At 41.8% G+C, this 23,671-nt stretch overlaps 2 protein-coding genes across 2 annotated transcripts; both read right to left on the bottom strand.

The window, feature by feature from the left end:
• Positions 1 to 11,988: 11,988 nt before the first annotated feature.
• LOC109146917 lies at positions 11,989 to 13,635 on the bottom strand. Its single transcript, XM_019294569.1, has 2 exons — positions 13,215 to 13,635; positions 11,989 to 12,800 (listed from the first exon to the last, which is right to left on the bottom strand). Exons 1-2 carry the CDS (start codon positions 13,633 to 13,635, stop codon positions 11,989 to 11,991), a joined length of 1,233 nt encoding a protein of 410 aa, XP_019150114.1.
• Positions 13,636 to 13,704: 69 nt separating this feature from the next.
• On the bottom strand, positions 13,705 to 15,821 carry LOC109146916. Its single transcript, XM_019294568.1, has 4 exons — positions 15,535 to 15,821; positions 14,762 to 15,451; positions 14,526 to 14,719; positions 13,705 to 14,300 (listed from the first exon to the last, which is right to left on the bottom strand). The coding sequence occupies exons 1-4, from the start codon at positions 15,819 to 15,821 to the stop codon at positions 13,705 to 13,707; spliced, it is 1,767 nt and encodes a 588-aa protein (XP_019150113.1).
• Positions 15,822 to 23,671: the final 7,850 nt, after the last annotated feature.

Genomic DNA, 23,671 nt, shown 5'->3' with positions numbered 1-23,671 from the left:
TATATATCTAGGAGTCCTAATTAGGGTCTGAATGGTATGGGTTTTCTAATTCTATTCCTTATAGGACTAAGGGCTTGGTTTAGGGATAAGGGTCCATGGTCCATGGTGAACCATACTAATTAATTAAAGGGGTCCTAATCATAATCTGAATAGTAAAAGCCTACTTTCTTCATTCCTAATAGATAATTAGGTCTATAACTCCTAATTAGAATTTGATTAGTAAAAAGGTTTACTCTCTTTATTCCTAATAGGCTTAAGACTCTAGTTTAGGCAAGGGTCCACGATCCATGGTGGACCACATTAATTAATTAAAGGGAATGCTAGCCAAATTAAATTCTTTTTTAATTATTATTGACGAGATTAATTAAATAATTAATTCGGGATTAAAGGTCGTAACACGGGGTGTTACACTCTCCCCCCCTACAACCTGCGGCTCAATCCCAAAAAGTGCGCTTTTGCCGTACAAGGGGGTAAATTCTTGGGATACATTGTTACCAAGAGGGGCATTGAGCCAAACCCGGAGAAGGTACATGCTATAATGGATATGTAGCCTCCTAGCACTGTTAAAGATTTGCAGAGATTGACCGGCCGACTGGCCACCCTGAGCCGCTTCCTAAGTAAATCGGCAGATAAGACCGTACCTTTCTTCGAGGCTATGAAGAAGAAAGAAGGGTTCGCATGGACGGCCGAGTGCCAGCACTCCTTTGAAGAATTGAAAAGATATCTTTCCACACCTCCGGTGCTATCCACCCCCCAGGTCGGCGAACCTCTATTCTTATATCTGGTGACGTCTCCCAAAGCCGTGAGCTCGGTACTCGTCTGGGAAGAGGAACGGGCGCAGCACCCAGTTTATTATGTGAGTCGTTCCTTGAAATCAGCCGAAACTCGGTACACTTCTCTGGAAAAAATAGTCTACGCCTTGGCTATCACGGTGTGGAAGCTGGCACCTTACTTCCAAACCCATACCGTCCGAGTCTTGACAGACCAACCTCTGGGCAGTGTGTTGAGGAATGCCACATCATCCGGATGACTCGTGAAATGGGCAATAGAGTTGACCCAGTATGGAATCGAGTACCAGCCTCGCCCTTCGATTAAGGGGCAGGCCCTGACTGACTTTTTGGTCGAGTGCACCGAGGGAGAAGATGACAAGGTCTCAGCCTCGGAGGAAGGCCCCGGTGAATGGTGGGAGATGCACGCGGATGGAGCAGTGAGTCGCCAACATTGTGGCGGCAGAGTCATGCTGATCACACCGGAGGGGTTCAGGCTCTACTACGATCTGAGTTATCTATTTCAGACATCCAATAATGAGGCCGAGTACGAGGCAGTGCTGGGAGGTCTACGACTTGCCAAGACATTAGGGGTGGATCGCCTACGGATCAAGACTGACTCGCGCCTGGTGGTAGGACAAGTGTCCGGAGCCTGCGAAGCTAAAAACGCCCGGATGGCCCAATACAAAGAGAAGACAATGGAACTATTAAAGGGATTCGTTGCTCATGAGATAGAGTACATCTCGCGGGCCGAGAACACGGAGGTAGATATACTATCGAAGATTGCTTTGGAAGGTGTGCCGGATCACCTCGTAAGAATCTGCCAGAAGGAGGAATTGCTTCAACCCAGCATAGAGGAAACAACCAGTGAGATTCAGCAAGTGACGACCCCTGAATGGGATCGTGACAAGAACCCCGAGATGTTTCGGATAGAAGATATCCGTCGCTATAAGGAAAAGGGGGAACTACCAGACGACCCCGCGGTCGCTGCCCGAATCCGTCGCAAGGCACCTCCATTTGAGATCGTAGATGGGCAGTTGTATAAGCGATCGTTTGAGGGTCCTCTCCTCAAATGTCTGCTCAGAACGAAGGCGGAAAGGATAATGAATGAGGCTCACCGTGGAATATGCGCGGCCGACCAAGGCGCACACACACTCGCCCGGAAGTTAGTCGTTCAGGGCTACTATTGGCCTACTATGATGAGAGAATGCATAGAATGGATAGCCAATGTCGACGTTTTCTGTGGAAGAGAGTGATTTGTCGTTTCGGACTACCCGAACATATAGTTAGCGACAACGGCCGACAGTTCGACTGTAGACCCTTCACCGATTTTTGCCGACGACACAGCATACGACACACCAAGGTGTCGGTTGCCTACCCCCAGGCTAACGGGCAGGTTGAAAACGAAAATCGCACAATCGTCGATGGTATCCGAAAGAAATTAGAAGATGTCGGAGGAAATTGGGCGGATGAACTTGACTGAGTCCTGTGGGCGTATCGAACTACCCAGAGACAAGCAACCGGCGAGAGCCCGTTCTTTCTAGCATATGGCTTCGAAGCCAAGGTACCCGTAGAGGTCGTCGAACCCACTCACAGAATTCGCAACTATTCGGATGAAGGGAACAAAGAAAGCCTCCGGATCGAGAATAACTTTTTGGAAGAACGGAGGGAGGCCGCGCATGCCCGCATGGTGGATTATCAACAGGCTGTGAAAAGATACCGAGATCGGCGAATCTGACCGCGAACCATTCAGGTGGGCGACCTCGTGCTGCGAGATCGGCAGGCTAGTCAACCCACGGAGGGAGGAAAGTTCGCTGCCAAGTGGGAGGAGCCCTACCGCATTGCCGCTGTGGTCCAAGCTGGCACGTACAAGCTAGAAACCCTAGAAGGAAGGCTCGTCGATCGGATATGGAATGTACTCCACTTGAAGAAATACTACCAGTAAGAGGTCAGTCGCGTGTATTCATTTAAAATCTGACTTTGAATAAACGGTCTACGACTTTTGCATCTTAGTAGTAGTTTCTAAGCCTAAAGGAGTCGCCTCAACTGAGGGACTCGGCGAGAAAAGAAAGAAACGACGGGGCACTGACCCTAAACAGTTTCTAAGTAAGAAAAAGCCTAAGGGGTCGCCTCGACTGAGGGACTCGGTGAGAAGAGATAGGAAACAAGGGCACTAACCCTTAGACGTTTCCGAGAAAAAGCCCACGGGAGTCGCCTTGACTGAGGGACTCGGCGAGAAAAGAAAGAAACGACGGGGCACTGATCCTAAACAGTTTCTAAGTAAGAAAAAACCTAAAGGGTTGCCTCGACTGAGGGACTCGGCGAGAAGAGATAGGAAACAAGGGCACTGACCCTTAGATGTTTCCAAGAAAAAGCATACAGGAGTCGCCTCGACTGAGGGACTCGGCGAGAAAAGAAAGAAACGACGGGGCACTGACCCTAAACAGTTTCTAAGTAAGAAAAAGCCTAAAGGTTCGCCTCGACTGAGGGACTCGGCGAGAAGAGATAGGAAACAAGGGCACTGACCCTTAGACGTTTCCGAGAAAAAGCCTACAGGAGTCGCCTCGACTGAGGGACTCGGCGAGAAAAGAAAGAAACGATGGGGCACTGACCCTAAACAGTTTCTAAGTAAGAAAAAGCCTAAAGGGTCGCCTCGACTGAGGAACTCAGCGAGAATAGATAGGAAACAAGGGCACTGACCCTTAGACGTTTCCGAGAAAAAGCCGACAGGAGTCGCCTCGACTGAGGGACTCGGCGTGAAAAGAAAGAAACGACGGGGCACTGACCCTAAACAGTTTCTAAGTAAGAAAAAGCCTAAAGGGTCACCTCGACTGAGGAACTCGGCGAGAAGAGATAGGAAACAAGGGCACTGACCCTTAGACGTTTCTGAGAAAAAGCCTATAGGAGTCGCCTCGACTGAGGGACTCGGCGAGAAATGAAAGAAACGACGGGGCACTGACCCTAAAACTAGGGTATTGGCCCTCCAAACTTTTTCAAAGAGCAAGCATATTAGGAGTCGCCTCAAGACAAGGATTCGGCAAAGATAATTCTAGCAAGCATAGACAAAAATTGCAAAGTAAGAAAAGAGGCAAGAAGAGTTCCGAAAGAAGTTTTCATTCATAGAAGTCCGAAAGGGAGACCAGCCCTTACAAAAGTTTAGTTTATAAAAACCTAAACTACGGAAGAAGGTACATCCACGTCGACTTCCTGGACTCGATCCTCTACCGATGTTCCAGCTGGAGGAGCAGGCGAAGGGTCTTCCGCTGAAGGCAGCGGCTCAGTCTAGACCTTGCAATTCGTGTATACGGGTCCGTTAATGGGTCGACACGATAACGACACAAACACGATAAGGCTAAACACGGACACGACACGTTGTGGTTAACGGGTTCAAATTTTTAACACGAACACGAACACGATTTATTACGGGTTAAACGGGTTGAGACGATAGACACGTTTTGTTAACAGGTTTCAAGTCATGTCGACACGAAACCCGTTTAAACCCGATATTTCTATTAATATATTTAAAAAACTAAAATTTAAAGTTAAGTTCTATAAAAAAAAATAAATAAAAACTACCGTTCAATTCATCAAACAAACTAAAAATATTCATTTCATAACATTCATAAAAAGATAAAATAACATCCAAAAATCATAATTAAAGGAGTCTATTCAAGTTTTTAGAATAAAATTGAACACAATAAAAATTCAAATTTCAAATTGTTGAACATCAATTAATTGGTGTAGGATCTTGGTCTAATGTAGTAAATTCATCCTTAGTCATGTTCATAATATTTTTTGTAATCTCAATAATGACAATGATTCTTAGCGGGTTATAAACATGTTTGGTAAACGGGTTCGTGTTAACGGGTTAACATGATAATATTAACTGGTTAAACGGGTTCTTAATAGGTTTAAAGGGTTGACCCGTTAAGACACGAAATATAACGGGTCCTTAGCGGGTCAACCCGTTAACAACTCAGGACACGTTAAGGCTAAACACTAACCTGTTATTTTCGTGTCCGATTTCGTGTCGTGTTAACGGGTCGTGTCCATAATTGCTAGGTCTAGCTCAGTCGGCACAACCGGATCCGCCACAGGGGCCGCCGGAGAAGGATCAGCAGTCGCCACGGCCGCCTCGGGGGCCGGTAGAAGGTCCAGCACCGGCTTGAAGCCCCAACCCTCAGGAGTGAAAGTTGGATCCCGGGCCAGAAGAAGGTCGTGTATCTCCAGCTGCGCCTCACGAAAGCCCAAGCAGTAGTCGCGCTCGCCGAGATCCAACAAGTAGTCGTCTCCCTCTGGAGTCGCCAGCCACTCTTTTGCCAGCGGCTCTCGACGACCCTTGACCGCCGACTTCACGTCCGCCTCAAAGGCGGCCGACTTCTTGTACTCAGCAACGGCGGTGGCAGCTGCAGCGATAGCCTTGTCTCGCTCCTCCTCCCACTGGCGGGTGACCCTTAAGAGCTCGATTGTGTGGACCTCTCTCGCCTTGATGAAGCTAGCCTGTTCTTCTTGGCGAGCCTCCTCCGATTGGCGCAGGTGATTGCCAAGGGTCTGCAAAGTAGATTTGAGCGCCCGCATCCGCTTCTTCATCTCTAGCTGGAAGGTGAGGTTCTGGGAAAGAGACGTGTCAGTAATAAATCGAAGTAAAAAGAAAGAAGTTAATGAAGACAACGAGAGCTCACCCGGTAGGATTGGCGCAAAGAGGCCTCCAGGATGTACTCATCCTGCATCTTGTTCGCCGCCTCCAAATCCTTGGGGAGGAAAACATGCTCGGCCCATTTTTGAACCGAGTAGTCGCCCTGCCATATTCGGGCCTCCTCGTCGAGCTCCAAGCTCAGCCGGATTTTCTTCGGCGAGGGTGCGTCCGACTGCTCTAGTGGGCGCTTGGAGCTCGGGCTCTCCGTTGGGGCCGGAGGCGGAAGTCTGGAAGGAGAAGCAACAAGGGAAGGCGACAAGTCCACCACATTCCTTGGTGGAGTCGGAGTCGCCCGGAGAGCTGGAGAAGGGAGAGAGGAGGAGGCTGCTGGAGTGCCGACCGAGCGTTGCGTCAGTCAACGCCTTAATTGGCAGGAGACCTCATTTCGCCATGGCCCGCACCCGGGACCAGTACTTGGCGGAATAGGGCCCCATGCTCTTCAAGAACTCGGCGCCCTGGATCGCGTCCGAGGTGAAGACAGCGCGCCGGGAGCAAGGCTTGAAGAGAGCAGCCGTCCACATGGTTGGAAAGGTGAAGGCAGAGAAGGAAGGGCGAACGAAGAAAAAATAGAGCTTCCAGTCCTTTATGGAATCTGGAAGACCCTCAAAAAGTTGACGCCCAGGTCGAGCTGAAATTTGAACGAATCCTGGGGAGTGTGAGCCGACCTTGTTCACTGTGAATAGGCACTGGAAAAGATCAAGATCGGGCTCACAAAGCCACCAGTGACAGAGGATGACGAAACAGACGAAGAGACGGTGCGAGTTGGGTACAAGTTGACCTGGGACCAAGTTGTAATGGCGAAAGAAGAGGGAGAGAAATGGAGAAGGTGGCACTCGAAAGCCGAAGGCCACCGAGTGCAGGTGGACGCCAACACAACCCTCCGGCGAGTCGTAAATCGACCGGCTTTCCGGTTGAAGAACGGTGGCCGATGGACCCAAAAGGAAGCGGGCCATCTCGAGGTCTGCCTCAGTAATCAAAGACGGGGACCCCGCCGGATGGGATATGGGGTCAAACTTACCCCTCGGCCGCTGGAGATCGTCCGGGAGGGCCGCCACTGTCATAAGTGGGGCCGGACTTAAAGGAGTAACCGCCCCAGAAGAAGAAGGGGCCGGCTGAGAAGAAGACGTCGATGGAAGGTCAGACGGAGCCTCCATACGACGGGGAGAAGAAGAAGAGGATGAAGTAGAAGAAGAAGAAGTCGAGGCGGAAGATCCCGCCGAGCGGCGGGAAGATGAAGAAAAAGAAGACATAACCTGGGAAGTTTTCGGTGAAGACGAGAAGAAGAAAAAAGGAGTTGCAGCTGGTCTGGGTTCTTAGCAAGAATTTTTTAGATGAAGTGCGTGAAAGAATAGTGGAAGAGGTATTTAAACTTTGGAGAATTCCAAGAGGTTGCCACGTGTCAATCATCCATTGGGAGATATAGAGGGTCGATGGGATGTGATGGGACGGTTGCAATTAATGCCCTCGAAAGTCGGAACGACGGTTGAGGCTAGGGTTAGCCTAAGGCGACGTGTTTGTAACCCTAGGTTATGACAAGTTGAGGTGACCCGGCCTACTTGGTTAAGGCCCATTCTCGGCCACGGTCCCTGGGCTACCCGGGTACGGGTCAAGCCGGCTAAGGGACTGATCGTTGGGCCGAGCCCATCAGTCGACCTAAATAGTTCTGGGCAAGTACAGGACCCGGCTCCAGCCGAGTCAATCAGTCGACACGAAGTCGACACCGACCTCAACCCGTAATAAAAAAATGAAAATACAGTCGACCAGAGAGTAGTTTGGCGATAGCGGCATATAGTCTACTTTCCAGGAAGACCGAGAAAGAAACAAGATGAAATGATTTATTGATTGCAGATAGATAAAAGCCTACATCTCGGCCAAGCTACAAGTTAAAAAGAAAGCAGGGAAAGGGAGCTCAGGGATTAGACTTCTCTTCTGCCGGACGAGCCGGAGGTGGACCCTCTAGGAACAGCTGAGGGCGGAAAGGAGGCAGAGTCGGATCTGGTTCCAGCACGTCGTCCAGGTAGACTGCCGGCTTCCTGTCGTCAATCATTTGAAGGGGCCTCTCAAGAGCACTGGGAGACATGGCCACCCCGAAGAGAGTAGGAACCTCCCACACTTCTTCCTCGTCCAGCGCCGGTTCCTCTACAATTGGCTCCACTCGTCGGCCGGTTGAGTCTACTGGAATCACATCCAGCATATCTGGGGGAACGACAATGGGATCTGAATTGGAGTCGCCCACCAAGTGGCCACCGTTGGCCAGCATTTGTTGCCTCAGGTTCTCCAGTCGAGCCTGCTCCTTCTGGCGGATAGAGAAACGCCGATCGCCGATTCGATAACTCATGGCGAGAAAAGTGAGACGAGGAATTTCTAGAACAAAAAGATGATAGGGAAGACGAATGAGAAAGTGCCATTTTTATAGCCCAACAGGGGCGAATATCAAGGCGTAAATCACGGAAGGGAATCTTAATTGCCATCCTCGGGCAGGGTGAGATAAGGTGCAGGAATCTATGTCAGGGAATGATCCCATCAAATCCGCTCGGGAAGAGCAAGATTCACATTTGACTGGAAAAGTCAAATCTTCCAAGGATACCGGAAGATTGCGATTGTCAGATCTCGAGATAAGATATGGCCGACTCGAAGACCGGCCGACTAGTAAACCTAACCGAAATAAAGCAAAGAAAGATGGTCGGCAAGCAAAAACCACATCTCTTTTATTCATGGGAAAAGCAATACGTCACGGGGAATGAACTTTATTACACGCAGACAACTATATATATAATGTTCCTCTCACAGCTCTCCACTAGGCTTTACTCAGCGCCACGCCCTGCCACTGACAGACCTTGGATGGCATAATCACTCGTCTGGAGAAGAAGACTCATCTCGGAAGAACGTCTCCTCTGATGGTCCGGTAGTAGATGGACAAAATGAGTCCCAAAAGGCCAGCATAAGGGGTAGGACGACGGGCGCCTCGTCATCCGGGTACAGCTCCAGGTAGCGAGCGAAGTCGGCATCAGTCATCAAGTCGGTCGCCGGCCCATCCAGGTCGTCAAGAGGAATAGTGAAAGTCATTTTAAAAGCAAGCTGCTCTGGAACCGCCACCTCAACAAAGGATCCGTCTTGGGCAATGACTTGAGCACTAGTCTGAGACGGGGGGTCGGCCAGGGATGGAGAGTTTGTCACAAGGAGCGGAGCCTCAGTCGACGGTCGAGAAACGGAGGAGGTAGCACCCGAGTCATGCCTTCGGGAAGAAGGACAAGGAGCCTTCTTCTTGCCCCTTTCTCCAGTCTAGACCGCTTGGAGTGGGAGGGGTGAGACGGCGATCCGAAGTCAATCTTTTTCCCTTTTATGGGGGAGCGACCCATGATTGATCAAAAGCGGTGAGGAAAAATTCAAGGATCAGGGCGCTATTTATAAGGTCTCAGGTAGGAAGGAAAGAATCTAAACGGACCCGGCGAATTAAGCAAATCGCGTGGAATCCGGGCGTTACTCGACCGTTAAGGGTAGGAGATTGAGAGGGATCTACGAGATAAGGGAGTAAATACTGCTACTTTCTGATATCCAAATTAGAGGACTGGATATTGGAAAGTGAGGGACTAGTTGATGGGGTGTGGACCCTGGCCCAAAAAGAATAAGATGCGGCCCAAAGGAAAAGGGGCGGAAGCCCAGAAAGTAATAAAACCCGAAAGATGATTCGACCGAGTCGAGGAGTCGAGCCGACTCCAAGGTCGGGACGAGGACTTGGCGAAAGTGACAAGGAGCCGTTAAAGGGCATTTAAAGAAGCATTGAAGAAGCCGGTCAAAGAGCCGTTGGGAGGCCCAGTAACGGCAGCCTAACGGCCCTCCGATGTAATTAGCCATCAAAGCCCAATTCAATGTACTTAAAGCCCGAATTAAAGGAGGGCCTACTATATAAAGGCCCCTCCAAGATGGAAAAGAGGCGAGTCCATGCCCAGAGAATAGAGAGACACGTTTACTAAAATTATCCATTCCCTTCTATTTTAGATAGCTTTATTGAAAGGTGTATCCACCAACCACGGTTGTGTTGGACCTCCCTGGGCCCAAAAACCCTAAAACCAACACTTAGCATCTTTCCTACTTATATTATATTCACTAAAATACCCAAATTGTATAATATTGACCCATGCATATTATATGTATTAAAATAGCCTATATGTCTCATGAAATAACCCATTTACATATATATCTTCAACCTAATACATATACTATAGTGTATCTAATATTTTGTCCTAGCTATTCCTACATAAAATATCTAGACTTTGTTTTCATCCCCATTCCACTCCCACTCTTCTCTCAAGCCATCTTCATCCTCCCCATAACAATAGAAAATTGCCTTCATCTTCTACAAGGAAAATTCCATCAAGATTCCTCCTTTATACATCTTCACTACAAAACTAAGTAAGATCATCTTCTATCTTGCATTTTCCCTTCATATTTCATGTTCTTTATTGCATGTTCTTATTTTTCCTACATTGGGGTTTTGGGGTTTTAGAAGACCAAGTTGAAGAGGAAATGCTAGGGTAATCTTGCTTTGGGCTAGAGTTGGTTTGCTAGCTTAAAAGGTAAACTCCATGTCCATCAAAATCTATTTCCAAACTTATATAGGTGTTCTTGATGTTATTGGAAATCCCTGAGTATATTCTTGATGTTATTTCTTGATATGAGCCTTGTTCTTGAGTGTTCCTTGCGTTAATATTGAGCTATGATGTCTATCCTTGATTCCTTATGCTTTTGTTGGTATTCTAGTGTTGTTGGAATATATTTCTTGATGTCTTTTGGCCTCTGTGTTGTTGAATGTGGAGTACTGTTGCATTGAGTATTGCTTTCTGATGAGCTACTGTCTATACGCCATTTTTGGCCTTGCGGGTGTGTGTCACAGGTGGTTGGCCCCCGTGAGACAGCCCCACAAGGTGTGTCGCAAGGGTGAGTGGCGGGGAGTTCATGCCCGCCACCCATACCCCTCTTGATGCAGGGAGACACGGCGGGCCTCCTGACCCCGTGAAATCGACCTGTTAGGTCCTGTGCATTTCCAAAATGCAATTATTTGATTTCCCGTGCATTGTTGATTAGCCTTTAGTGCAACATTGAGTTATTCTAGTACATTGTGTATCCTTTGGCCTCAATTAATGATTGTCATTCTATCTTGAATAGTCCCTTGATATCAATTTGGCTTGTGTGTTACTGGTTATATATATATATATATATATATATATATATATATATATATATATATATATATATATATATATATATATATATATATATATATATATATATATATATATATATATATATAGACACAGACACACACACTCACTCACTTCTTTGAATATATTGTATTATTGAGCTTCGGCTATTTGGATTGTTGGAATTGGAGAGCTTCAGCTTCATTGGTGGAATTGGATAGCTTTGGCTCCATTTGGATTGGTAGAAGATAGCTTCGACTCCATTTGGATTGGTGGAAGAGAGCTTCGGCTCCGCTTTTGGTGGATAAGGTTGGATATTGTATTATTATATTGAATTTGGATATTCATATATGTATTCCTTGGCTATGTATATATACCACTGTATCTTGTTGATATGAGAACTCTTGGAATTCTAACTTGTTTATGCTTTGGTATTGATCTCTTGAATCTAAGTTGATATGAGCATGTTTCCCCTGTTTTTCTTGAAATGAGTCTAGTGCGCCTAGAATTGATTATTCTTGATTGAGTATCTATCTTTTGAAATCCTTCCACTGAGTTCGTTGGTATGACATATATATGTAGTCATACCATTGCAAAACCTATTTTGATATAAAAGTATATGTACGTAGTTTTACGCGTTGGAGTGGATTTACTTAGTACTAGTAGTTGCACCCTTGCGATGCACGGACATATTATATAGTAGTAAAATGAACATTTGTGATAAAACAGAAAGTACAATATTATAAAAAATAAATTTATAAAAAACAGATAAAATTACAAATGTATTACACATTATTGAAGATTTCTTTGTATACGACATTTTTAGTCATACTTAAAGATAGTACATTATCTCCACATATTAGAATTTTTAATCCCCGAGGATTACTAACACTTGAGACTGCTACATACATTTTACCATGATTAAAGACCGCTTTCTCAAAAACAATCCCACGTGTGATAATGTTTGTTCTTGATTTTTATTTATTGTCATGGCATACGATAACATCAAAGGGAATTGCTTTCGTTGGAACTTAAAAGGCAATCTCATATCCGAAGGTGTTAACGACATTCGAGGAATTAAAACCTTTGTTCCTACATGCGTTCCGCACATGATTTTAGCTTCCAAAACATGATCAGCTAACCTGGTGACAATAAGCCTTGTGCCATTACAAAGTCACAATGAGTGATCAATATTCCTCAATAGCATGATAGGTGACCCAACTTTTATAGTCAAAGAATGATTCGGTACTCCAAAACAACGCAATCCATTCAAGAACTCGAGCATGTGCAAATCAGACAACATGTCTCCAGCTGAATCAGATTTTCAGGCTGAATCACAACTCAAATACGTCCTACCCTCTGCATTACTCATCTCATTCATATACTCGTTGATGTTATCTACCAAATCAACAGTTGGGGCTAATATAGCACGATTTTGAAGATAGTCAAGATTACTACGACCACTGCGAAACATAGGGAAAGTGCTGTCAACAATTGTAGCAATAGGATCAGTTGTCGATTGCAATAAGAATTCCTCAGGAATAGAGATATCATCCTCACCGTCAGTTGAATCACTAATTACCCCATCTCCAATATTCGCAATCCACTTTGTGAACTTTTCAATCTCTTCAACTTCATCCTTAGATTGGATTGCTCTAAGACGGAGATTTTTTGTGAGCCTAAACACTTTACAACTTTGCCACAAATATGAAGAATTAATACTTGCCCCAACAATATCATGTCTGGTCCCCTTAGGAATTACTGGTAATATCTGCCTAAAATCACCACCTAACACCACTGTTTTACCTCCAAAAGTCATGTCACTACTATTCGGATTCTTCAATCTTAGTAGATCTCTCATTGTCCGATCAAGAGCCTCAAAACGATATTTGTGCATCATTGGAGCTTCGTCCCATATAATCAACTTGCATTGAACAATCAGCTCTGGCAAAGGACTACTTGGCGCAATGTTGCAAGTAGAGTCTTCGTTAATAGAAATAGGTATTGCTAACCTAGAATGCGCAGTCCGTCCTCCGGGCAACAAAAGTGATGCTATCGCGCTAGATGCAACATTGAGAACGATCTCCCCATTGGACCTTAAAGCGGAGGACAATGCTCTCCATAGAAAGGTCTTACCTGTTCCACCATATCCATATACGAAGAACAAACCGCCTGCGTTGGTGTGAACATATGATAATACTTCTTTATATATTGTTTTTTTGTTCATCAGTTAGTTGGCGGACCAAAATTTCATTCTCTTCCTTAAGAGCTGCGCAATCATAAGATAATTCCTCTTATACAAACCTATTGGTTGGTAAATTGAAATTTTCTTCATCAACGCACGGCATATTTGGAAATTCAACCAAACTCTTTCCAAATCTTGATAACATCAATTGTATTTCCATTAATGCATAATTCTTTCTATGATCTTCCGTCAAGATCATATCTATAGTTTGCATATTAAAAAAGGATTTAACACTCTAAATATTAACAATTGGTTTATAATGAAACGCATATTAAAGAACCAAATTCGAATGTAGCCTAAAATACCTGCTTTTTGTAAGTTCTGTCGAAGATTGAATTGTGCATCCTCTGCCAAATATTGCCATACAATCTCCCAAACAACCTCTGGTCTGACAATTGCGTTCGACATTAATAGCGTTACAAACAGCCTCCTCAAAGAAGTGGCAGTAGCCCATTGACTCGCTTCTTGTATTGCGTCCACATTTTCTTTGTCATCCTCTACTAAACCTCTAGCATAATAGGCATCTCTAAAGCTTTCGTGCTGCACACCATCAACTATCTTGATATCTAAATACGATGTTGGTCCACGGACTTTGTTTAGTAGACATCTAAGATAGTAAATTTCTCCCGTCCCAGGTGGAACATAGAAAATACGGCCAATTGTAAATCCTCTTTTCCTTGGACTCCATTTTCTGATATCTTTTTTCCAAACAAACTTCATTGGCATTTCGGCATAAGTCAACAATCTTGCTTCTAGAAAGGATTTATTCGCTTCAAACCATTCTAGGAACATACTCTATGCAATAGTAGGTCGGTTTACAATATTCTCAACTGGATCATCATCTTCAAAAATATCAATATGTTGGTTTGGCAAGTGGAAGCTTAACCGTTCAACCGATGGTGATCTTAATTGAATATCAAATCCAATTAATCGCCATGCACCTTCACAGGGAGATATGTATCTACAGTCATAGTACATATTTATTTCATCAACAACTTTACCACCAACATCATCCTGATGGGTTTTGTAGAACTGAGCTGCAACACGATCATGACCCTTATTCACATATTTAAACAGGTACTTAATAGAACGGGATTGATTACACCACTCAACATTAATATGAGCTCTATACTTTAACAACAATTCTCTATTGTGTGGCACCACATACCTGTTATCCAAAGGGATCCCACTCTTAACAACTATACGTCCATTATCCCGACGTCTATAAATTGGGTATCCATCTTCATCAAATGTTGTAGCGTCCACAAATCTTTTGGGGAAATGTTTAGTGCACATATTACCAGATATACATGGCGAATTCTGTCTGGCTCTTCCGCAGGGACCATGAATCATAAATTCTTCTACTGCATTGTAGTACTCGACGTCGCTTCCTTTTCAGGGATTTTCGCAGATATTATACTATCCAGATCTAAACCAACGATGAACCCTTTTGTTTCCTCTAAAAATAGCATAATATGAGCATGTGGTAGACCTCTCTTTTGAAACTCAATAGTATATATAACTGTAGATAATGAATGAAACAACAAAATATTAGAAAGGAAAATAAAACAATTTAAAAAATTGTTCAAAAAATGAATCAATTGAATGAAGATTACCTCCAGCTACAGCACCAAAGAATTGATTCTTTCGACAATCAGATATCAAAGAATCCAACTTCATCTTGAAAAGTCTACACACTATATCCGGACGATCTTCAGCTCTTAAACGTTTATCACAAAGAAAGCGTTGAATCTCTGGCCATTTAGGGTTACACGTAAACGTAATAAATAGATCGGGATATCCAATCCATCTACAAATAGCCATAGCATCCTAGTAATTCTGTATCATATACCTAGCACCGTCGGTAAAACTGGACGACAAAATGATCCTACGACCTTGTGTATTTGGGTCAACCTCACCACGGGTCAACGCATCTGACAAACAGTTATAGGTTTCACACCTTAAGTGCTTTTGGTGAGTCCTAATATATATTAATCTGCCAGACCAAACCATGGTATAACTATCCACCAAGAACTGCTGAAATAACCGTTTTGCATTCAAGAAGGTTGAGACTTCGGAAACCCTTGTTTGAATACGGAAACAGAAATATTCTCTAGGACTAATCCTTTGCCTACCAGCATTGCCGTTTCCTTTCAAAGAAGTGAAATGTATGTCTTCCCTATAACCGTCCTCACCGTATGGAAATAACAGGGGGTATTGTAAAGGTAGGTATGCTCGATTTAATTCACTGATTCTTTTCAAAAATCCACTATTAGTTTCTACCAAAATGTCACGCTCTCCAATGCTGGTATCAAGATCTCCAACAATTAAAGCAGCAACTTCTGAAACTTGCGGTAGATTGTATATCCTTGGTAGAGTATTCCGCTTACCAAGCAATTTTATTTTAACCTTTGCTCGTGGGTTCTTTTGCAACTCATCCTTCGCCATACGGAATGATTTAACTAACACATTGTGTTTATCCAGCTCAGTTTGAATATCCTTAACAATTTCAGTATCAATGTCATTATTCTCACCATCCGGCCTACAATTTAACAATAAAAAAACTAACTTCAAAAAGATAAGAGGTAATAACAGTTTTATACAAAGGATATAAAAGTATAATACCTCACAGCATTAACACGATTGTCTATCTCATTCTGAGTGTCATATATGTACAATTGAGCAAAATGCGGAGCTTTGCCTTCAGTTGGAAGTAGACTACCCATCAAGTGAAAGTTTTGACCATTCAAATGGAAGACAGGTGGACCACCAGATGTGTTGATACTCTTATCAATTCTTCCACCCATTGACGTAAAGCAAAACATGTTGTTGTACGTCTTAATGTTGTTAAGGAAATGCTTTGATTTCGCAGTATTTGCAAAGAACAAATCATATATACCTTTTGGAGGCATTATCGAATTTGGGATTTTGATCTTCCCATTGTTGCAACATATAGAATATTTTGGAGTTCCTCGACTCACTGATTTATTTTGTCTTTCTTCCCACCAAAACAATGCCCCGCAGTGCTGGCAAATGTGATTAGCATTTCCAAAATCACAAAATTGGTCTGCATTAAGAATACATTATTAGAAGAGAAAATGAGTTTAAAAAAAGATTATACCATATTCTATTGGTGGGTCTTGTTGGGGCAAAACTTCCTCATCAAAAGCTGTAAGCAAATCTTTACTTAGAATACTTGATGCCGTCATATTACCACCGTGACTTTTACCATTGGATATTTTAGCAAAAGGTAGGCGGGGTGTTTGAGTTAAACCTACGTTACAATAAGTGCAAATCGATTAGCAGTTAATAATTTAGTAATAAAAGTTAATAACAAACTAAACTATATGTGTATTTAAAAAATGTACCAGTTAATTGTGAAACTGTTTCAGTTGTGCTAAACTCACACAAACCGCCAAGTATAAACTTCCTGGAACGATTTGAATATGTTTGTTGTTCGTGGTTACGGTTACTCAAATGTATACTAACATTATCTTCAAAAGCTAAACGGGTAAAACATTGCAAAAATTAGAATATAGGTAACTGTACCTTACTCAAGTAACAATATACCGAATAACACACACACACACACACACACACACACACACACACACACACACACACACACATATATATATATATATATATATATATATATATATATATATATATATATATATATATTAAAATAAATATATATTTATTATTTCCTATATCAACATTTTGTATGTAGCACTTACCGTTAGTTACAGTACTGATTGGTGTATTTATTGAGGTAGAATCAACTCCTAAGGATTGTCTTCTGTATTTGGTAGTCTGACCTTCGAGTGAATGTTCACTTGGACCATTTGTGATTGCATAATCCACCAAATTTTCTGCATTTAATATGGACATAACATGTTTATTTAAATATAAAATTTTCATAAAAAATTAGTTTGATTAGTCCACCAAATTGTTTTGCAATTTATTTAATGTATGACTAAGTTTTCTGTTAACAGTGGACTGTTTTTTTTTTTTTTTTTTTTTTTTTTTTTTAATTTGTCTTAATTAAGAGAATCATGTTAAAATATTTAACCTTATTGCATCTATATGTGTTTTTTAAATTGTACTTAATCAATTTACTTTCCAAATCTTTTTTTTTTTTTTGACAAAAATTGAAATTTTTGAGTGTTTTCTTCTAAGGGTGCGTTTGGAAACCCGAAAAATGACTTCTGGAAAATGTTTTTCGGGTTTCTAGTGTTTGGCAAGAGGGCGGAAAATGAGGTCAATGGAAAATGATGTTGTAGTCAATGGAAAAAAGTATGTTTTTGGGGAAAATGACTTCCCCTTATTTTTTTTGGGGAAGTCATATATATATATATATATATATATATATATATATATATATATATATATATATATATATATATATATATACACGCTATGTATTTAATGAGTGCTATTTAAAAAAAGATTTTATCAAAAATATCAAAATAATTAAAATGTTAAAGTATACGATTCTTACCATTTTTCTATTCATTTTCTGGAAAATGAACCAAACACTCAAAAACAATTTTTCGTTGTGTAGCCAAACATCAAAAATTAAAATATTTTCTGGAAAATGACTCATTTTCCGGAAAACATTTTCCAGAAGTCATTTTCCTACTTTCCAAACGGAGCCTAAGTCCTAATATTTGTTAGAACACTGTTTATAAAGACTCCAATTGCTTTATAAATCTTTTGACCTTACCTGTCATACTTTTCTGCATTTATTATGCAATTTCTTTGTTAATTGTCATATTCAAATAATAGAGGATTTGGTTTTTTTAAAGTGATTTTAGAATCTCTGTTAATTAGTTTGAGCCTTTATTTTTTTTTTATCAGTTCTATATATTAAAATAAAAGCATAGAATAATGTGAGAATGGTTATACTGGTATCACATCTTAATTATAATAAAGCGGTATGATCGGGTGAAAAGAGAAGGAAAAATAAATGGGTTGCATTTATTTTCGTCTAAGCATTGGTTCTGTCAATGCTATTAAATTATCGTCCAAAATTAATTTTAAAAATGATAGTATTGAGATATTTTACGCCGCTTATGTGAAAGGGAAGAGTATTAATTGCAGCCCCATATTAATTGCCACAACACTTTTGTTTAATCTAGGGCTGCTGTTTAAAAATTCGAATCGAATCGATCGTATTGATTCAAAACACCCTTTAATATTCTAGGAATTAATGTACGTAAAGAACTCTTACACCATCTATCAAGTAATGCCTATATAATATAGAGCTAATTAGCGAAAACAAACAATAGCAAATACAGAAATTTCTTTGATTCCTTTGAAGTTCAGAATTCTCTTCCAGATTGGGTTTGTACGTTCTTGCTCGTGATTTGTCAACCTTCAAAAATAAGAGCTGGAAAGGAAAGGTTCCTCTAATAGTCATCTTCTATGAGGAAGAGGTACATGTCATTCCCTACATTATTTTGCATAAATATTGTTTTTAATGGTCAGTATATACAAAAATTGATAATGTAGGATATGTAAAGTGCTTATCAATATGGCACTATTATACATGCTCCTTCTTTGGTTTAACTTTTAGAGAAATAATAAGCCTCCATCAGAGATCATGACATTGGTTGGGATGTCTATGCTATTCAGAATTGCAGCAAGGAAGGAGCAGAATACAGAATGACCAGAACTTGGTGGCTCAACATTGCCCATAACTCCTAAATGCCCAGGACAAGCACTTGACTTCTGAAGTGTAGCCAAGTGAGGGAGATGATGACTTTGATGAGGTAAAAATTTTAGCAACCAACATTTTTGTGTGATAAAATCATGGTTTTAATGAAAAATCAATATGTAGTTACATGGGTGGTTTTCAATTTAGGGTTTTCTAAGTGTGAAGCTGACAGTCTAATAACTACTCCTAAATTGACCAAATCTTTAGGGGTACGTTACTGATAGACATGTGAAGAGGTTCTTGCGTAGGAGTCCAAGAAAGTGAAAGAGACTGGATCGAAAATAGGAAAACTATATTAGTATAGATTGTGAAAAGAAAAATGATTTTGGCACCTCTTCTCCTATTTAAACTCTAAAAACTTTGTATGTTATATTGGCACTTCGATCATGAGCTTTTAGTGGCATGATTAACTTTGGGTATTCCTTAAAAAACAAGACCAAAACAATGAATTGAAGAAATCAAGCTGGACAAATTTAAGGATTTCTTATATATTAACTTTTGTATTTTTTTTTCGGGATTAACTTCAGTTCTTTTTTTAAGATGAAGCTTAAGGTCCTATTGGATTAATAGGTTCTTTTAAGGATGTGGAAGAAATTGTTACTACAGTTGTCACCCGTTGTCTTTTAGATGTGCTTTCCTCATCTAAGAAGTCTTCTAAGAAAGTGAATAATCTGCTTTTTAATGTTCATTCTCTATTTTTTTTTTCCTATTTATTGATTACATCGATTGCAGTTAATGATTATTTGTCAATCACCCTAGCCGCAGTCAATTGTTAGCAGCTTCAAATGTTAAAAGGTTTGTTAAATTGTCTAATAACTGGAGTTTTTTCAAAGTATTAACTATTATCTTTTAAATTGATTTTTTTACAAGTTCAAGGAATAGGGATGGTCTGGAAAGCTGATTCTCATTCTGGAAATTAAACATAGGTTATGAAGGTTCAGAGCATCTTTGCATAAAGATGCTATGCAGAGATGGTCTGGAAAGCTAATTCTCATTATGGAAAACTATATCTTTGCATAGCATCTTTAGAATCGGTAATTCTATTCTATTTTCAATACACTGTAATTTCTAAGTTGTATGTAAGTTTTAACTACTTCAATTTTAGCATCTTTAGAATATGTAATTCTATTCTATTTTTTGGCGAATATAAACAAGCAAGCAAAGAACATGCAAACAAATGCAAAAAACCAGCAATCAAACATATAGCTCAATTAGAAACATCAATTTAGACATAAAAAATAAAATAATTATCCTAAATTACAACTAACATACATTAGAGGTCAACAAAAAATATCTCACATATATACTATATTTAAAAAAAGTCAGAATTAAAAAAAAAAAAAAGAAAAAAAGAATACCAACCTTCCAATAAATATTTAAGGGCCATTGCCATACTATTGCATTTCCACCCGTCCAGATTAGAGTATGTCCAGAGTTATGATTCCTGTAATAAATAAAGTTAATTATAATAATTTGACATCCAATCAAACACATGGAAATCTAATGACTTACAAACTACTAATATTGTTGATTTTATGACTTTTGGGCAGTCAACGGCAGGCCAACACTACCGTTTGATTAACAAGAATATAGGAAAATATAGGAGAAATATATGGCGGAAATATAGGAATGTTGTATTGATGAGTATTGCTCGTGAATTGCTGAGAGAGTTGTCCCCCTCTCCTCTGTGCGAGAGGTCTATTTATACATATTTTGGGCCTAGAGCCCTACAAGGAATAAGAATTCTAGACCGCCTCATATTGGGAGTCTTAATTACATAATAAAACCTAGTTCTATTATACTAGAAATAATGAGTCCAATTATAATTATATTAGGAATAATCAGCCCCATCCTTAACAAATTCTTGGGTTGCTTTGTGTCGTGTCTTTCTTGGGCTTCCTTGATCCAGTTGATTTCTTGGGCCGGTCCGTGTGGGTCCAGGCCTAGTATGCTATCCATCAAAACTCACCTCTAATGTTATAATTTACATTATTCATTAATTTTGCAATTTAGAAACAGTGTGATCCAATTCCATCTTTATTACCTATTAAATAAATTAGATTACAAAATATAAATACAGAATGGAATTAGTCATCTGATTAGAAAATCTGAAGAAATTAAAAATCAAGAAATTAAAAAACGGTTCAATATTGATCCTAAATTCTTATCGGAAATCACAAAATAAAAAATCCTAAACCACAATTACCTTTTCGTAGATCTTCCACACTTCACTCCGTATGCGTTCTGAGGAGAACGAAGCAGCAGTCCAAACACCCAGATTTGACATGCATGTCTTCCAACTTACAGATACATACACTTTATGAATTGTAGATGCGTGTATCGCGAAATTGAAGTCAAAATAAAGAAAATCTAGCAAATAGTGAAGCTAGGTTCAAACAGCTAGGACCACGCAATTTCAAAATTAAAAAAAAAAAAAAGAAATGAACAACGATCGGTATTCAAAATTGGATAAATGGTGATACTGCTAATTCTACGTAAGCAATAGTTAAATAAATCCGAGACCAATTAAAGCAAGTAAATATCTTTATTGATCACGGTAAAGGCCCTAAGTACAATCTACTTGGTTGCTCTGAGTGCCGACTGACTGCGGTCGGGATTCTCTAGTAACAACCTATCGATCGTCCAAAAGTCCTCTACACTGTAGCTACTGTGGGTATTTATAGCCGCTGCGCCGGGAACACAAATCCGGTCGTTCGGCATGCTCTCCACGTAGCCACCACGTGTCATCCTCCCGGGCGCCCTGTCTGTCGTCGCAAGGAACCGCCACGTGTCCTTTGCCAGCTCTCGCGCCAAAGGGCTACCGCTCGGTGGTCGACACTATCGGTCGGGCAACTCCCGGTCAGATCCCGACCGGGTTCCTCACAAGAAGCCCGACCTGTTACCTGCAAAGACAAGAAGAAAAAGACAAAGGCATACCAACCGGGGTAAAATAATGTCGGTCGGGATATTCCCTACCAAGAGCCCCCCAGCCCGGGCCTTTTTGACCGTCCGGGAAACAACGGGACGGGACGAAGAAGCCCAACCGCCAGCCGACGAACCGACCAGCCAGCTGTCATTCCTTCCCTCGCCACGTGTCGGCCACTGCCGGCCTCTGCGACTGCAACGGTCGCCTCGGAATCAGCGCTGGTCGTGTCGCGCAAGTGGACTCGTTTCCCGCCTAAATGCTCTCCTATAAATAGGCCCTTGAGGCCTTCATTTGAACTTTCCTCAATCCATTGAAGCGATCGGTACTCTTAGAGAGTCCCGAGCAGCAGTTCAGCGAACCAGTTGAGCAAACCAGGCTTCAAGCTTTTCCCAAAGTACCTTCGATCGGTAAGCTCTCTACTCCTTATCTTTTGCTTTATTTTTAGCCTTGCGTAGGAGTAGGGTAGAACTAACTCCGATCTAACTTCCCGAACCATGTACTAACCCCGACCGACCTTTAGGTAGAAAAACATGTCGGACTCAGATAGTCAGAACGTCTCCGTCGCAGACTACGACAACACGATCGAACAGAGCAGCGAGGAGGTGGACATCATGTCCTACTCTCCGGAGGTCGAGCAACGACCACAACAGATCCCCGATCGAGCCCCCGAGCCAGCAGGGTCGTCAAGCTCATCTGGGAGATCAGGATCAAGCTCCAGCGGGTCGGGGAGCGACGACACGTCCACGAGCGGACGAAATTCCCCGGCTGAAGATGCCAGGGGAACGCCTACGAGGGTAATAGGGGATTACCCTCAAACCGAGCCCCAAGAGGGCAATCGGGCAGGCGAAGTAGAAGCGGTCGAGGAAGACCCGGCCGGGCCGGCGGCGCCAAGCGGGGACGGGTGATGCAGGACGAGGAAACGAGACTCCAAATGTTAACAGAAAAGAGCACTTGCATTAAGCAATAAAATTCTGGGTACAAGTTGATCCTTTAACTTGGTCAGCAAAAGACTTTAAATAGAGATTACATAGAAGATTAATTAATGAGCAGAACATAGGAAATGAAATAACAGCAGATTTCAAAAAGAACCATTAATGTATTCAAGGTGCATGAGTGCCTGTTGAGCTCTTCCTTCCTGTTCATTCATTTACTCATGTCTGGTTGGCAGAATACCAAGAGTCCCTCCGCTATCAGTCTCTCCCACTTGAGAAGAACTCGACCTCGAGTTCGAACGATCTGGATATAGCGGTTCAGAATCGAGATGGTATTTGAATATATCCGCAACATTAAATGTTTTGGAGATTTTCCATTCATCTGGGATATCAACTATATACGCATTGTCATTGATTTTCCGAAGGATTTTGTAGGGGCCATGCTTCTTTGGAGTAAGCTTATTGAAATTTCCCATGGGCATACGTACCTTTCGGAGAAATATCATAACTTCTTCACCAACCTGGAAAAGTTGTTGTCTTCTTTTTTTTATCAGCAGCAGCTTTGTATTTGGCATTGGAAGCTTCAAGTCGGGCCCTAACCTCTTGCTGCACATTCTGCACATGTTCCACCATGGAATCTGCCACCTTCTGTTGTTTAGCCGTAGGTGGGAGACGAAGGAGATCAACAGCATATCTTGGTGTTTTTCTATACACAACAGAAAATGGTGATCGTCCAATAGAAACATGAAGAGAGCTGTTATATGCAAACTCAGCCTGTGACAAGGCAAAGTCCCACTGTTTAATACTCCCATTACAAATGCAACGGACTAAATTCCCCAGTGTGCGATTGGTAACTTCGGTCTGACCATCTGTTTGTGGGTGGCCAGAGCTGCTGTATTTTAAGCTAGCATCAAGTCGTTTCCATAGAGCAGTCCAGAAATGGGATAAGAACTTGGAGTCTCGATCGGATGTGATAGAGCGTGGAATTCCATGCAGTCTTACTACCTCTTGAAAAAATAGGCGAGCAATATGGATGGCATCAGAAGTCTTTCGACAGGGAATAAAGTGTGCCATTTTCGAGAATCGATCAACCACCACGAACACTGAATCCACACCTCGTTGTGTTCTAGGTAATCCGATGACAAAATCCATTGATAAATCCTCCCAAATATCTTCAGGAGT

This window comes from Ipomoea nil, unplaced genomic scaffold (genome assembly GCF_001879475.1).
Source record: "Ipomoea nil cultivar Tokyo-kokei standard unplaced genomic scaffold, Asagao_1.1 scaffold1952, whole genome shotgun sequence".
NCBI lineage: Eukaryota > Viridiplantae > Streptophyta > Magnoliopsida > Solanales > Convolvulaceae > Ipomoea > Ipomoea nil.
This window is presented reverse-complemented; position numbering and strand designations above follow the sequence as displayed.